The following is an 18,398-nucleotide window of genomic DNA, read 5'->3' as shown; positions in this document are numbered from 1 at the left end:
TAGGCATTACACTGTTGACCACACTGATCTCATAGCCCCCGACACAACTGGACAATTATAGCCATTCATAAACTAAAGCCACTCCGTTCAGCTACTAAATATCACTCACACAGCTTTAAAGACTTCAAAGATTCTTTGTGATGGCACAAATACCGGGTAATATTGATAATTTCAAAATAGTACATTAATAGTACACTAAGCGAAGCAACATATATCAGAGACGGTGGAGTAATATGAGATAAATTGCAAAAATGTTTATGAGATTTCTTTATAATTGGCCAAGAAGAGCCAAGAACAAGCACTTGGACAAATAGTGAGGAATGTACAATTAACAGAGTACTGTGCATAGCAAAACTGTGATTTCATTTAAACTAATAAGAGGTCTGCATTAATTATTGTTGTGATAAAAAAATTAATTAGGTGTGGGAGAAACTGAACTATTTATAGTTTAATACTTAATGATCTGACTCTGCTTAATCTCTATTGATTTGTTAATAAATATATGGCTCTATTAAAGATACAACTGATTAAAGATAACTACAGACTGCAATCAAAGACCATCTCTGGTGCATCAGGGGAGCAGAACTACATAGAGTTGCACTGAGGTAAACTTATAGGTTTTTACTTTATGGAGACTTTTTTCCACTTTCCTGCCTTTTCAATGTAAAACCCTTGAATTCACCCTGATCGTTTTAAGAACATAAGAACATAAGAAAGTTTACAAATGAGAGGAGGCCATTCGACCCATCGTGCTCGTTTGGTGTTCATTAATATCTAAGTGATCCAAGGATCCTATCCAGTCTATTTTTAAATGTTCCCAAACTTTCAGCTTCTACCACATCGCTGGGTAGTTTATTCCAGATTGTGACGACTCTCTGTGTGAAGAAGTGTCTCCTGTTTTCCGTTTTGAATGCCTTGAAGCCCAATTTCCATTTGTGTCCCCGGGTGCATGTGTCCCTGCTGATCTGGAAAAGCTCCTCTGGTTTGATGTGGTCGATGCCTTTCATGATTTTGAAGACTTGGATCAAGTCCCCACGTAGTCTCCTCTGTTCCAGGGGGAAAAGGTTCAGTTCCTCAGTCTCTCAGTAGGACATTCCCTTCAGACCTGGAATAAGTCTGGTTGCTCTCCTCTGAACTGCCTCTAGAGCAGCGATATCTTTCTTGAAGTGTGGAGCCCAGAACTGCACACAGTATCTAGATGAGCTCTAACTAGCGCATTGTACAGTCTTAACATTACTGCCCTTGTTTTAAATTCTACACTTTTGACAATATACCCTAACATTCTGTTTGCCTTTTGTATTGCTTCCCCACATTGCTTGGATGGAGAAAGTGAGGAGTCCACATAGACTCCTAGGTCTTTCTCATGCGTTACTTCATCTAGATCTGTACCTCCCATAGTGTAATTATAGTGGACATTTTTGTTACCTGCATGTATCATTTAGGATATATGAATATGTAGTTACTATATTCTGAATTTCTCCTCAACTCCTATAGGTGTGTAATGTATCTCATCTGAAAACATTTCAGTATTTAATATAGATTACATATATATAGATATAGATATAGATATAGAAACACAATATATACAGCCTAACTCTGCGATAACAGAATCCAGCATGGGATGCAGCATTATTGATGATTGCAGCATTTACAGTATAGGATCTCTCTCTATATATATATAATCTCATCATCATCATCATCATCAGCCCATATCGATCCACTGCTGGATGAAGGCTCCCCAAGATGTTTCCACTTGCTTTGATCTACAGTTTCTCTTTTCCACATCATGCCACATCACATTTCATCTTCCCATCTTTTATGTGGTCGTCTTATAGGTCTTCTTTAATCTCTTGGAATTCATAGCTTCCTTTGTCCGTCTGTGACCTGTTCTTCTTGCAATTTGTTCAGCCTGTTGCCATTTGAACATTTTCACTTTAAATTATTTTTTATATTTTTGTTTGTTCTCTGATCCATTCATTTATTTTTCTTGTTATTCCAAGCATACTTCTTTCCATGCTTCATTGTGTCGTCCTCAATTTCTGTATAATTTTTGTGAATTTCACAGCCATAAACACTGGTAATGATGGGTAATGGGTAGTTTTGTAGTCATAACTTTTGACTTCTTCATGTATCCTTTGATCGTAGATTTAACATAGCCGTTAAACATGATTTTGGTTTTATTCAAGTTAATTTTAAATCCAGTTTTCTTGCTTGAATCTGAGAGTTCTCGAATTGGTGTGTGTTTGTGTATATAATATACACTCACCTAAAGGATTATTAGGAACACCATACTAATACTGTGTTTGACCCCCTTTCACCTTCAGAACTGCCTTAATTCTACGTGGCATTGATTCAACAAGGTGCTGAAAGCATTCTTTAGAAATGTTGGCCCATATTGATAGGATAGCATCTTGCAGTTGATGGAGATTTGAGGGATGCACATCCAGGGCACGAAGCTCCCGTTCCACCACATCCCAAAGATGCTCTATTGGGTTGAGATCTGGTGACTGTGGGGCCAGTTTAGTACAGTGAACTCATTGTCATGTTCAAGAAACCAATTTGAAATGATTCGACCTTTGTGACATGGTGCATTATCCTGCTGGAAGTAGCCATCAGAGGATGGGTACATGGTGGTCATAAAGGGATGGACATGGTCAGAAACAATGCTCAGGTAGGCCGTGGCATTTAAACGATGCCCAATTGGCACTAAGGGGCCTAAAGTGTGCCAAGAAAACATCCCCCACACCATTACACCACCACCACCAGCCTGCACAGTGGTAACAAGGCATGATGGATCCATGTTCTCATTCTGTTTACGCCAAATTCTGACTCTACCATCTGAATGTCTCAACAGAAATCGAGACTCATCAGACCAGGCAACATTTTTCCAGTCTTCAACTGTCCGATTTTGGTGAGCTTGTGTAAATTGTAGCCTCTTTTTCCTATTTCTAGTGGAGATGAGTGGTACCCGGTGGGGTCTTCTGCTGTTGTAGCCCATCCGCCTCAAGGTTGTACGTGTTGTGGCTTCACAAATGCTTTGCTGCATACCTCGGTTGTAACGAGTGGTTATTTCAGTCAAAGTTGCTCTTCTATCAGCTTGAATCAGTCGGCCCATTCTCCTCTGACCTCTAGCATCAACAAGGCATTTTCGCCCACAGGACTGCCGCATACTGGATGTTTTTCCCTTTTCACACCATTCTTTGTAAACCCTAGAAATGGTTGTGCGTGAAAATCCCACTAACTGAGCAGATTGTGAAATACTCAGACCGGCCCGTCTGGCACCAACAACCATGCCACGCTCAAAATTGCTTAAATCACCTTTCTTTCCCATTCAGACATTCAGTTTGGAGTTCAGGAGATTGTCTTGACCAGGACCACACCCCTAAATGCATTGAAGCAACTGCCATGTGATTGGTTGGTTAGATAATTGCATTAATGAGAAATTGAACAGGTGTTCCTAATAATCCTTTAGGTGAGTGTATATATACACCGATCAACCATAATATTATGATCACCTGCCTAATATTGTGTAGGTCCCTCTTTTGCCGCTAAAACAGCCCTGACCCGTCGAGGCATGGACTGCACTAGACCTCTGAAGGTGTGCTGTGGTATCTGGCACCAAGATGTTAGCAGCAGATCTTTTAAGTCCTGTAAGTTGCGAGGTGGGGCCTCCATGGATCAGACTTGTTTGTCCAGCACATCCCACAGATGCTCGATTGGATTGAGATCTGGGGAATTTGGAGTCAACACCTTGAACTCGTGATTCATCAGACCAGGCCACCTTCTTCCATTGCTCCGTGGTCCAGTTCTGATGCTCACATGCCCATTGTAGGCACTTTCGGCAGTGGACAGGGGTCAGCATGGGCACCCTGACTGGTCTGCGGCTACGCAGCCCCATACGCAACAAACTGCGATGCACTGTGTGTTCTGACACCTTTCCATCAGAACCAGCATGAACTTTTTCAGCAATTTGAGCTACAGTAGCTGGTTGTACAGTTCTGGAGATGCTCTGACCCAGTCGTCTAGCCATCACAATTTGGCCCTTGTCAGAGTCGCTCAGATCCTTACGCTTGCCCATTTTTCCTGCTTCTAACACATCAACTTTGAGGACAAAATGTTCACTTGCTGCCTAATATATCCCACCCACTGACAGGTGCCATGATAATGAGATTATGTGTTATTCACTTCACCTGTCAGTGGTCATAATGTTATGGCTGATCAGTGTATATTTACACTGTGTGTATATATATATATATATATATATATATATATATATATATATATATATATATATATACACACACACACACACACACACACACACAAACAGCTTTAAGCAGAAATCAAACAAGATAGCACCATGGATTAGAATGTGTGTGTACCTTCCTGCAGTCACTATACAAACAATTGTGAGCAATTTTCCAACACCACTTGAGGTTATGCACCTTCAGACTTTAATTTAATCTCCCCCATGCTTAACTGTTGGCTTAAAGCTAGGCTCATTATAAGCTGCAATTGTTCACCATCTCACTAATCTTCAATTAGATCCAAATAACCTTTGTACTGTTGATGAAAGAACCATGACACCAGAGCTTCCTGCCAGCTCTAGAATGATCCAAGTTATGCGTTTACTTCTAAATAACAGTTATTACAGTAATAAACACAAGTGGACTGGCAATACTCAAAACATTCACATTATGAAATTACAACCATAAGTAGAAACCTAATAAGAACCGATTCAAATTCATGGACGATCCACTAGGCGTAGCTTTGTGCTTTAAAGTACCCGGGGTTTTGTTTGCGTCTCAATCCGTGGCTTCTGACAATCCAAGTATTTATTGGAAAACTCATTCTGGCAAGTCAAACGCAAAGCTACCAAACAACCCTGCTGTGAACGTGTCCCTACAGGTGTGTGAGCGTGGGGCTCTACCGATTGCTGCACGACTCTGCATTGGTCTATCTCACCATTAAGAGTCACAGAGTCACAGAGACCGAGGCAGAAGACAGTTCTTTAAGGTAAACAAGTGGCAATAATTGCTCCTTGTTACTGTTTTCAGAGCACCCACAAATAGTGTTAGACATTACCAGTTATTCTACAGTCAAGATTTTTTTCATGTATTTATTTAATTCTATGATCATATTCCTGCTGACAGTGTCCTTAAAGCATTGCTTTGTGGGTAATTATTAAAGGTTCAGTAAATTCAGTTTCACAGAATTTGGAAGTATTTGACACTTTTCACATGGGACGAAATAAAGCATCTCAATGACAGTTCTACACTGTGAAAGAAACCATTTTGCAATTCTTTACAATATTAAATAAGTGCTTTTTTTAAATGTACACAAAACATAAGTACTATAAAAACAAAGGCTGATATCACTTCACCACTGTGGATTAGTGGGACTGTGTTTTCATTTAAATTGCCTAACTTCATTCATTCCAGAAATTAATTGTATTTCTAAAAATAAACTCTTAAAATTCTATAAGATAAACACATTTGTATTGCAGAATACTCCATAATTATATACTTCTTCATTCTGATGCTGCATTTGTTTTTATACACAAGAAAAATACCACGTACTTCCAACCAACAGCAATGATTTCTATTCAGCAGAGTACATGTCCAGAGCAATCATAGTTCATATTATTCATTTATTTATATTTAAGTTCGATTAAGTCAGGGGTATTTCATTAACACTGCGAATCAGAGAGATCTTTTGTAAAGACATTCAAGGTACAAAAACAGAGAGCCACTAACCTGCAGCGAGTTGAGCAGAACGAAGATATACGCCATTGCGGTGGAGGAAGACACCAGCACTCCACACAGCCATGTGAGCCCAAGGATAGGTAATAACACTAATACTGGTTTCACCACAGTGCTGGAAAACAACATCAGGGCTCAGAATTTGGGGGAATAATGTGTAACTCCAGATGCAAAACTGAATAAAAAAACTCTCAAAAGAATCCTTGTACTTTATTTCTGGCCTCATTAGACCTGCTTTTCAGGCCGGTCAGTGTATTAGCCTACGGGTCGGTCCAAACACAACAGGAGCTGCTGGTTCTGGCCATAGTGTGACAATTTCCACAGTAAACCTGACTTAATTCTGTTTAGTATAATGTTAAGGTAACCACTAAATAAAAGCAGCTGTGTGGCACACTGAATCACGCAGGCACGCTTTATTATTTCTCCATTAGAAGCCATTGAGGCTCGATGACTTTAAGAGCTATAATGAAGCTTGGTTTATTCAATAATCAAGAGTAAGAACTTTAGAAATAATGCACTAAAAGCAAAAGAAGAAGCTCTCAAGCATATTTTACACTTTAAGTATAATCGTGAAAAATGTGAACTATAATATTGGCAAATTAAGTCAGCAATTAGATTTTCTTCCACTGCATTCTGAATACCTTCTATAGCAGAGGGTGTCGTTATCGGTTAGCTGTTGTATGTGTGCAAGTGTAACGATGTGGGCTTTTAATACAGAGGATGCTCAAGGAACTCATTCAGAAAACAACTGAAGGTCCATCAGAGCTTAAGGGCTTCAAGTCAATACAAATAGTGTTTTGAAAGGAAATGCATTTTCATTGGGACATAAAGAATTGCATATTCAACGCATCACTTTATAGGCTATACATCAAAAGTAGAAGTGTTCAGATCAGTAAAGAATATGGATCCTACATCTGAGCATTTAGGGACAGAAAAGTAATTGTAAAATCATCTGATTTGTAATATATTTTAAGAACAAACATAAATCTGGTACGTCAGAACAAGAATACGATCTTGTTATGATTCTTGATGACAGAGGTTTGCTTTTTCTTGTCATTTCCTTTTGTATGACTTATGTTCTGTCTCTAACAAACCACTTCAGTGAGACTAAATAGGACAGAAAGGGGCAATAGTAAACCAATTGAAACCTACTTTAAATAAACAGAACTAGTATATTAGCAAGTCTCAATTAAAACTTGAAAACGCTGCTCTCATAATAAGTGTGTACTCTCAAGTGTGTGAGGCGAAATGTTGCCCCCTTGTGTCGTAGCTGACAGTATTGCAAACTCACCGTGTCTGTGCAGAAACTTGCTCTATACGACTGCTGCTCCCCGGCCGCATGCCTGAGGTGATCCCCAACACACGTGCCAGGACCACCACGTTCACCTGAGAGACAGAAAGACAGAGTAGCAACAGCTCTGAAATGCTAATAAAACTGTAACATCTGTGAAAAAATGTGTCATCAGCCACACTCTGGGCCTATTTACACTCGCACATTTTTCACTGATGTTACATTTGACGACAGATCTCTCTCACCTGTGTGGTCACGGCAGTCCCGCACCTCTGTTTACATGTGAGAATTTAAGAGAGAGAAAATGGCCGTGCAAAGGAAAATAAATGTGTGTGATGTATCGAATATGCGGTAATATCGTGACAAATCTGGAGGGTAAAATGTCCTTGCAAATGCTGCCGTTGTCAACAATGAGAGCGCAATACAACTGACTTACAAAAAAGTATGATTTTTAACTTATCTTGAGACTACTATTTTTGTAGATGCAGACTGAATAAAACCTTAAATTTGCTTAATATAATTGTGCCACTTTAATTCCAGTTTTGTGTTTTAGCTTTTCATGTGATTTGCTTTGTGATACAAATGTGTAACTATACAAGAGATTGTATTTTTACCTGTTTTGTCTTCTTACCATGATTATGCAGATTACAGGCCCAGCAAAGCCCCAGATGACTCCATTTTCCACACTCAACCAGCAGTGGTCTTTGTCCATGTATTCACCCCTGGCTGACTATGAAAACTGGGAGACCTGCACGATAAAGAAAACTGCACCCCATCAAACCAGGCAGTGGCAGGTTTTATGACTTTAAAGTATATTACATAGATAGATAAAACTGCCTTTTCATTTTTGTTTGTTGGAATATATTAAGTCAGAATTTAAGCTTACTGCTAAATTACTTTAATTAAAACACCCAAATTGAGTAAAATAATTAAAGAATCAGTCCATTGTGCATCCCTCGAAAAGAGAGAACACAAATGTTGCCATGTTACTTCATGCATCACTGGAAATTTACCAGCCAAGAGATGATCATTCATTAGTCCTTTGAATTTTCGCTGCAGGGAAGACACCGTGGCAAAGAAATGCTGTTCTTACCCCAGCCAATAAGATAGTAGTATTTCATGCGCTTGACTTCGCATAGGTTGACAATCACCACTTTGCTCCACAGCAGCAACCCCTCCACCAGCATCCAGGTGAAAGCAGCCAGGAAGAACAAGTACAACAGGGCTGTCACAGCTTCGCAGGCCATCTGGGAAAAACCCCACAAGATCAGCACTGCACACATCATAGCACACACTCATCGGCCATTAGAGATACGACCTCAAATGTACAGATTGCAATCAAGCTTGCTTCCCAGTCAATATCCATTCATCAAATTAATTAAAGGTAAAAGATTTTAGCCACAACATTAGGGAATTCCATTACATAAAATGGGAGGTGTTCATCACATGACTGCTCTCCGGGTACTTAACAATGCACCAGATTAAAAAAGGCATATCAGTTTAACAGTGTAATAAGTTTGATCATTGATTTCTGTGGTTGGAAATCGTCGGGTGACTAAGATCACACAGAGGTCAGCTCGGTGTCACGCAGGAGGAAATGTTTAGTCAGTTAAGTAGAAATATTATGTTCATATATACTCTTACAGCTGGAACTGAAACTAATAACATCAATAGTAATCAAAAGGTCCACCCATGCAGAGTGGGAAATTAAACAACGGGGAAAAACAGCAGTAGACAGCATTTCCGTGAGCCTGGACAAAATTTACAGCCAACTCATCTCAGTAAAAATTATAATCGCAACGGCAGGAGCTTGACTACATGAAATGTCATTCAGTTACACATCACTGTATTATATCAATAAGTTACCAATCGCCTTTATAGCTCTGGCAATAGCATAAGAAGTAATTAAATGTAATTATAAGACAATTTCTACCTTCAAATGTATCCCAGATTATAACTAACCCTTACCAATTTTAATAATTCGCAATTCTAAATTGTGTTCAATGTGTCATGCAAATTTTCTGAAACATCAACATTACAACAGCTTTAATCCCAACCCCAGCCAATATCAAAATGTCAAGCTAGGCCCAAAAACATTAACACCAGATTCAGGCAACCCCAAACCCCAAATTTTACTGGGAACTCCATAATCTTAACCATAATCAAAACCATAATCTTAGCTCCAACCTGGACTCTAGCTGCTTCAGTAGCATCACACTTATATCTGAATTAAAGTTAAATTAATTTGGGCTACTTAGTTTCTAATCAAGGTATGGGTCTTCTTTTGTTTCTAGGAGTTATGTACTTATTATTGTAATATCAAGCTAATAATGGTGCTCTAAGAATCTTTTTAAAAGCAAAGTTACTCTCATATGCAGTGGATTTATTTATGAGTTACACAATTGCTAGTGTAATTTACCCCAGGTCTAGTTAAAACGCCACTTAAAGACAGTGGACTGGTACTAAATGCTGAAGCGTACCTTATTGTATGTAGCCAATTCACTGCAAAGAAGAACAATGTGAGCAGCTGTCAGAGCTACGAAGAGATTCTTGTGAACGGTAGTGCGGTCAGATTTGGGAATGCTGTAAACGAGAAAAACAAAGGAAGTGAATACTTAATATGAAATTATATCATTTATGTATCAATTTGATTGTTTGTTGCCATTTCTGAGTAAAATTTTAGTCCTGCTGGATAATTATGTATAATGTCGTATTGATATCTTTAATGTGTTTAAATTAATTTGCTCACATATGAATGTTAGCATCCAATAAAAATCAAAGCACGATTTACTAAAGCACAGTAAAACGGAGGACGATCTTGTATGTGTATGCCCGTAAAAATTTAATATGTTGTACATATTATTATATGACGTAAGATATAGATGGCTGTAAATATAAATGATCGAAAACAGAACCCCACTGACTAATACCAGCCTGTATGGGGCGTAGGAGACAGAAAGGTATAAATTACTGGAATGGTATTATTCTCTTTACTGTGGTGTCACAGAAGTTACCAGCCACTAGAGGCATAATCAACAAAATATGATCACTTTATTACCTGTCCCCTCAGTCCAATGTATTATATACCTCCGTTCAGAGGTGACCCCAGAGCATCAGACTGTCTCTCAACTGAACTGGTTTTAATGTGAACATTTCGGAAAAAAACACAAATCTTCTAATTAAATCAGCAGAGGCAATAAAGGGCTTGATATAATCACCCTGGGGAACCCTTCAGGTTAATTAACTCTCCTGTAATGTCATCATAAAACTCTGGCTCATGTGTGAAGAAAGAGCTGTCCAAGTAAACTAATTACTAAATTAACGCTGTTCAATAACGATTCTCAAAAAACAACGCTTTAGTGACAAACATTGATTTCACTGGGAGATTCTAGAAGTATGTCATATGTTTAATACACATGGGAATTTGTGATGGCAGAGGGGTTTCTGAGAAGGAAAAAAGCAAGCTCATAAAGGTCTGGGTTCCTCCCCAGCAAATAGGTGTTTCTGTATCATTTTATATGTTATACAAATAGTGGAACAATACTAGTATCAATGCAAAACAAACTAAATAACTTGCATTTCAAAATGTCTTCATATTAACACTGACACCTGCTGGAGAAAATGTCTTTATGATCGTAAGAAAAAACAGGCCATCAAATTAATATTCAGAATATAAAGGGATTTTTGTGTGTGTGGAATTGGTCAATTTCCACCTCATCTTGAATTACAGTAAGAAAGCTTGAAGTTAAATTATATATGCAATATTGTTAATGTTGACACAGTTATTATTATTATTAGTGGTAGTAGTAGTCTTATTTCTACTACTACAACTACTAATATTATTGCCATCATATTTCTAATAAAATTCAATAATCAAAGTTGTCATATTCAAAATGGATCCTGGAAAACATCAAAGCAACATAAAAGGATTAACATCATTTTTTAAATTAAGTTTATAATGTTTTTACCATATAGAAATAGAAAGAGTAAAATATATACGATTTCAGTGCTTCAGAAATGTAGTTCAATACTGCAGTCTGCCAAACTGTTAAAAAAATATGCTAATTAATTTGAAGGACATTAAAAACCATGACACAACAGAACAAACTACAGTGGCTCTCAAAAGGATTCACCCCTCTTAGCCTTTTCCACATTTCATTGTGTTACAACAACTGCACATCATCCTGAGAACACCATCCCTACTGTGAAGCATGGTGGTGGCAGCATCATACTATGGGGATGCTTCTCTGCGTCAGGGCTTGGAAACCTTGTCAAAATGCATGCATCAAAGTACAGAGAAATGATGAAGTCTGCAAGAGACCTGGGACCAGCAGGACAATGACCCCAAACATACAGCCAAAGCCACACTGAAGTGGCTTTAAAACAAAAAGATCAATGTCCTGGAGTTGCCCAGTCATGCCCGGACCTCAATCCAATTGAGAATATGTGGAAAGAGTGGAATATTGCTGTGTCCAGATGTGCAAAGCTGGTAGAGACTTATCCACATAGACTCATGGCTGTAATTGCTGCCAAAGGTGCCTCTACCAAATATTTACTGAAGGGGGTGATTACTTCTGCACTCAGTTATTTTCTGTTTTGTATTTGTAATTAATTCAGAACAATTTGCAGATCATATTTTTCACTTTGACATTATGGACATGTTCCTCTTGATTCAATCCATTCTGATTTTATGTTGTAACACAATGAAGTCCAAAGGGGGTGAATACTTTTGAGAGCCACTGTATATAGTAAATGACTGCTTTCTGTTTTTCTTTTGTTTTTTAAATACATGTGGAACTATAACATTATTCTACCTGTGTGTATTAAAAACAGGAGATACGAGATCAGAACACTTTTAAAAATACCTCTGTGTCCGCAACTTTCATAAGCACCGCAAAATTGGTTGTGTGGTTGCAAAAACAGTACGTAACGATTGATCCGGTGTGGGTCGCGCGACAGCCTTCACTTGACCAGCCATCACCTTGTATACCTCTAGAAATATCAATAAGGACGCATTGAGAACATTAACACATAAGGATTTTAAGTTAATAGAAAAAAAAAAAAGTCAATATATTGTAATACATAATACTTACATGAGGCTGAAATTCCAAAACATACAAACTGGCTTATAATTCTCCATCTATAACAAATACAAAGGTGTTTATCTTTTATTAATTCATTAACACAGACCCAGATTATCAGAATCTGCCTGTGAACTTCTCACAACACACACAGCAATGTAGTGCAGTACATTTGCCACAAGATGACAGCATAGCTCTACATTGTGGATCAGAATTAGCAGGTTAAGTCAAATAACTATTTGTGAAACATTTAGCAGGGAAACAAAGATGGCAATTGTTCATTTAGGGATTGAGAAAATACTAATATAAGGAAACATCCCAAAACACAGGTAAAAAAGTAACAAACCTCTGTAACAAACAAGAACACAAACGTAGCCATGCAGGTCTCACCATTTCATTGGATGATAAAGTGTAATGCACCGCCACTGGAATATTTTGGCATTTGGAGGGCACTCTTCCTGTTACTGATATGACAGCTGTTGCTAGCCTACCTATGTGTGAACTGGAGGAAAAAAAGCATAGTGTATATACCTCAAAACAACAGATGAAATGTGGACATGTACAGATTGCTTGTAGATTATTAGCAGAAATAGTTTCACAGGCCTACTTACAAAGCTAAACATGTGAAGACTTGAGCTGTTCATTTTATTTTCATATTCATATTAATAAACAACCTGATTCTTTTCCTATATTTCACACCTCATGTGTGTACAATTTCAGCATTCTGTCCCATTTAAAGATGGATTTGAATCCCACCAAGTCTACATTGAAGAAAGATGTTGAATTATCCATACCTATTATGTCCTTTCTCGAGTCTCCCATACATATTTGCATGCAGGTCCCTCAGCTGATGGTAGTATACAAGGATTAATGTAACATTGTTGTAACCTGACAAATGTAAAACAGAAGAAAAGCAGGAATGTCAAAATAATGTTGAGGCTGTGAGTTGTTTTGGCCAATCACAGATATAGGCAGATTTTGTTTTTATTATTATCCAACTGATTACTAATTACCAGAATAATCTACCCTACTGTCCTATAACATGGAAGCAAATATCTCCTTATTTAGTCCTGTTTTTATGAAGCATCTTTCATGATTAACAGAGGGGATAAAACAGTAACAACTGATGTTTTTCATTACTCACCTAAAGCACGTAACCTGGAAAGCTCAGTGTCTGTGATCTGAATTTGATCCTGATCGTCAGAGGAGTTGCTCGGCGTCTCTGGTTTAAACACAAAACTGCCGCTCAGATGTGAAAGTTTCAGAGACTCTATGCGCAAATCTGAGGAAAGCAGAATGTAAACCATACACTGACACACAGAGAAGGGGAAATTAAACATATTTTTTATGATGTCTATCTTGGCCAGTGCCAACTTGTGATTCACTCAAGATCCACCAGTCTTCCTGTATTCCCTTTGTTATGTCTAAGAACCTAAGCTGCCTACAGGCTATGAACTTCACAAACAGAACATCTGTTTAACCGAGAATAAATCACAAGTGTGTTTGTGTAGTTCACACCTTTCTGTGCAGAAATTAGGAAATTACATGTTTCACCAGCAGATGTCAGTATAGCCTATGAAATTATGACAGACAGGTATTTATGGCTCTCATCAATGAAACAAAGCACTTACAGATTTTTCCAGAAGTGACAGGAGTATTAAACCTGGTTAATGATGAGGAACAGGTCTCACCTATGTTTTTTGTTGATAAAGTGAAGTTTTTTCCTTCCACAGACAAAATATCAGACAAAGTTCCCGTGAATTTGTCGACAGTGAATGACTCATGGGACACCTGGATAAAGTATGAATAAAATAATACTCTTAGTTATTTTTGTCTTGCCTTCTATTAAGCCTTTTAATGTATATATTGTCCATACAATCCATACATTTTTAAATAAATAATAACCCCTTTCCTGCTGAGATTCAACCATTTGTCAGACAATTCTGGATCAATGACTTCACTTGCCAGCTCTATATAGTGGGCAGCCAGAGACTTAAAGACTGTTGAGTAATTTTTTATCGCAGTGACAGGCAGTTCTGTTACATTCTCTAAAAACCTTGTCAAATACAGGAGGTCATCAGGCCTGAGGTCCACCGACTTCTCCTTTGAAGCATTCTGCAGCACCTCAATGAGACTGTTCACCGTGGAAAGATCCTGGTATTTTAATGTGTTTAGCTGGAAGTCTTTCATTGCCTGTTGAAATAAGAATAATGATAAACAGGGATCACCAGAACTGCTCATAATGGCTCTACACACAACATTCAAGATATTGGCAGAGGAAACCTGCAATCGCCTCTTTCAACACAAAACAGAAACTAGGACAATTACCCTTCACAGAAAACTCAAAACATACAATGCAGAAAAAATAATAAGAAGATATGTTTCCATTTCCTTAATTATCACTAATACTTATACATAATATATAGTACTGAGCATGAACTGACTGACAGCAGCCTCACAGACCACTTTCGTTCGTTTTACTTACGTATTTAGTAAGGGGATCTCTGCTCACAGTATTAAAAAAGGCTGTCCTTGGCAATGAAGAATCTGAAACCAATGATTTATAAAATGTTTAGTGAATTTATGCAAATTGTGTTTATTCAGGGAGGGGGATTAGATTTGAAAAGAAACCAATATTACACTATGTAACACAATTTTTGTTCATGGGTAGTAAGTGTTATTTCCTAATTGCTTATGCCTCAAAAGTATAGAAAATTGCTATTATTCCCCACAAACTTTGCTTTTGAGGCATAAGCAATTAGGAAATAACACTTACTACCCAGGAACAAAACAACAACAACAACAACAAAAATGTTACACAGTGTTATCATTGAGGTCACCTTTGTCAAATTGGCAGACAGTCCCTTTTGGATTCCGGCACAGATCCAGATCCTGACTTCCAGTCACAGGGTCGAGAGTTACACACACTTCCATATATGACCAATAGAAGAAATCCCATGTGAAGTTCAATCTTAATACCTCATCCACACCAGGCAGCAATATTTGGACAACCTGTTGGCTTCTGTTGCCTAATTAATAGAACAAACTCATTATATGACTTCTTTAAGTGGTTTCATCAAATTAAGTCAAAAGAAAGAATGTATGTTACACATTACTATGATTATAGTATCCTCAAACTCTTTAGAGGTATGTGCTTTAATATTAATTACATGCATAACAAGATGTATGACCAGCAAAATAATAATATGTTTACAAAGGCTCCTTTAAGAAACTGATGTATACATTATATAGTATAAGTATGTATCATGAGGGTAAAAACTATTGCATATGTTTTTCTGTCCAAAACTTTGAAACTATTGTTATTTTATCTAATGCATACCAATCTGCCTAATATTTAAACCAATAAATATTTCAGTATTCGCATTGTTTTGCAGGGTGGATATTAGCATTATAGCATACAGCAAATGTGTCGATCCATTAGTTTTAAACTTGCCAATTACAACTTAGCATCAATAGTCTCTTGTTCACAGTGGGGGGAATTTATAGGAAATCCTTATAATACTGAAAGTGAAACACCAGAACAGGCTATACAAAGAAAATCATAATTATTCCAAACAACAGTGCAACTCCATTTACCTTGGCATGGTTTAATCCCCCAATGTGTCTTCAAAGATTTGCTGAATGGCAGGGAAAAGAGATTCCACTGGAAAATCAATCCAGATGAATTCAGTGAGCAGTCCTCTTCCATAGATTGGATTTCAGTGATGTTCAACACCCGATCCCATACGTTAAGTTGCATAATATTCCAAGAAAAGGACTTGTATACATAGTCGCCTATAACTAGAAAAAAGTCACCACCAGTGGAGTCAGACCGGGAGTGGTTCCCCCACTGGCCAATCACAGATCCATTGGCAACGAGGACCAACTTGCCATCTCGAGCCCAGCTCGAGTGCCATAGCCCATCGTTTGAGAAAGCCACTAAATCTGGGTTGTGTGGCATCTCAGCTGTATGCAAAGTGAGCTTGACTGGCTCCCCTGGGTTCACATGAGCTTGAACTCAAAAAATGGTTTTGATAGCTTGTTAAAAGAGAATACTATGTAATCTCCAAAGGAACCGTGTTCAAACTGAACAGAAGCACAAACCGTCCAAGCTGGCGTGTAAGAGAAGACCTTCAGGACAATGGAGCACCTCAATTCCAGCCAGTAATCCCAGCCTGAAAATTCAAGAATCAAGGAATCAGCAGCACCTTCAATGGAAGAAATGTTTTGCTTATATTTTGTTAGTCACCCTGGATAAGGGCGTCTGCCAGAAATAAAAATAATAATAATAATAATTAGGAGAAATTGTGAAAATCCTAGTGTGGGATAAAGTCTCAATATGAAATAATTATAACCATCTTAAGAATACAGGTGTTTCCATATACAAGATAAAATACATGTTTTAACCTATAATCTTTGACTAAGAAAATGACATCGTCTGGAAGATAGGCATTATTAAAGGTGTCACAGATGAACTTACGGAGCTTATGATCCATGACAGGACTCTCTATCCAGACTTGCTCTGTTATGTTAAGTGCCTGTAAAAAGCTGGTGAGCTCCCTGTTTTCTTGAGCTGTTGTCACTGTGGCCAGCGGTCCAGAACTCTGCTCACACTCCTGCTCTGCCTCCCTCCACGGGCGGCAGCCAGGCCCGTATTTGTAGGTAAACTTGTGGCCTTTTGGAAAATGTGGTAAAAGACAAGACTGAGTAATATAGCCATATAAAACTGTACATAACGTTGGTAGTTTAATTAATTTCACAGCATTTGTATTATATATATATATCTCATTTTGTTAATCCTAGAATCAGCTTTACAATATTTTACAAGACAGGAGTGAAGTGTGCACAGAAACACTCACAAAAATGTGCATATTACACACTAGCATATTTACTACGAATTACAACTTCAAATGACTGCGAATTTACTTGGATTTACTTGTTCTGTCAGGTTTGCTTAAGTAACTGGATGACATTAATTTCTTATCAGCTCTTCATTAAAATGACTTGTGGAGTGCACTGGTGCACTTCACTTACTATATTAAACAATAACATGTTTAATAACTTTTTTTTTTTTACTAGTTTTGAGTAATTGTATTTATTAAAGAACAAACAAGAATTATTTCTTGAGTATTATTTTTTCATGCAGACATTGAGGTTATGTACATGATTTTAAAGAAGTAGCAAGAAACATTATTCATATTTATCACATTACAAATACATTAAAATACAGTTAAAGTTCTAAATATACAAATTTTATAAATGAAATCCATCACGAATTTTAAAAAATGTAAAATGTGCCGCAGGACACGCCCACTTTCGAACTTACTTGAATAAGTTAATAAAATATGATTACATTAATTTAATAAATTAATTAGCTTAGTAGTAAGTCAATCTGATTTAAATGTGCATATGATATCACTTATCTGATTCGGCTGTGCAATGGTGAAATAAAACCTGTAACCAAAAACAGTATGCATGAGTAGCACGCAACAACTTACAAAATTGGTATATTTAATTAAATTAGTAGTTACTTACGATTAAATTAGGGTAGATCAATTTGAACCACCGCATGTTTCTGTAAAATCATAACATATGATACAAATCATGTATTTGCATTTAAATATAATAATCAACACGTTAAACAAAACAATCCAACAAAAGCATGCATCTGAGCAAACGATATACACAAAAAATAAATTAAGCAACTCTAAAGTGTAAGAAATGCAATAAGTTTTGTCATCAAATGGATAATATACCACCTGCATGAAAACGTGTGTCAAACGATGCCCTTGTAGTTTAATGGTTTGCCTTCATAGCAAATGCATGAAACATCGCACATCTGGATTTGCCGCAGTGATTCGTTATAAATCCTGGCAGATGTTTTCTGTCCTGCAGCTGTGCGGGGACCTCTGGGCTGCCAGCAGTGCCTGAGAGATGCACGCAGGGACTGAAGACACAATCAATGGTTTTAAACCGTAGCGTATGGAAGCGTATTGCTGCCAAGTGGAAAAAAAAGATATAGTAGGATTATTTTGTACGTAAAAATACTTTATTTTAAATAACGGAACCTTTCCTGTACGTACAGGATACTGTCCTGCACGAAGGCTACAGGATACGTTTCACTATATCAAAAAAAAGTATATAGCCAGTTGGCAGCAATATGCTTCCGTTTTTATTTCTATAAAAATGCAGAAACCAAGAGTAGATGCTGCAAACACACAAAAAGAGAGAATCTTAGCTAGTCAGTGAATCCCAATTAAAACC

At 37.5% G+C, this 18,398-nt stretch overlaps 1 protein-coding gene across 1 annotated transcript; it reads right to left on the bottom strand.

The window, feature by feature from the left end:
- Positions 1 to 5,702: 5,702 nt before the first annotated feature.
- On the bottom strand, positions 5,703 to 17,705 carry LOC136715034 (adhesion G-protein coupled receptor D2). The gene is made up of 19 exons (XM_066692707.1): positions 17,670 to 17,705; positions 16,615 to 16,918; positions 16,235 to 16,342; positions 15,732 to 16,130; positions 14,620 to 14,681; positions 14,178 to 14,327; positions 13,826 to 13,925; positions 13,279 to 13,416; positions 12,929 to 13,022; positions 12,525 to 12,636; positions 12,147 to 12,187; positions 11,919 to 12,045; positions 10,048 to 10,073; positions 9,534 to 9,636; positions 8,122 to 8,300; positions 7,940 to 7,949; positions 7,685 to 7,783; positions 7,054 to 7,148; positions 5,703 to 5,877 (listed from the first exon to the last, which is right to left on the bottom strand). The coding sequence occupies exons 1-19, from the start codon at positions 17,703 to 17,705 to the stop codon at positions 5,703 to 5,705; spliced, it is 2,358 nt and encodes a 785-aa protein (XP_066548804.1).
- Between the last annotated feature and the right edge of the window lie 693 nt (positions 17,706 to 18,398).

The sequence above is a fragment of the Amia ocellicauda genome, chromosome 19, assembly GCF_036373705.1.
Source record: "Amia ocellicauda isolate fAmiCal2 chromosome 19, fAmiCal2.hap1, whole genome shotgun sequence".
In the NCBI taxonomy this organism is placed as follows: Eukaryota; Metazoa; Chordata; class Actinopteri; order Amiiformes; family Amiidae; genus Amia; species Amia ocellicauda.
Note: the sequence above shows the minus strand (reverse complement) of the source record. Positions and strands in the feature narration are given on the sequence as shown.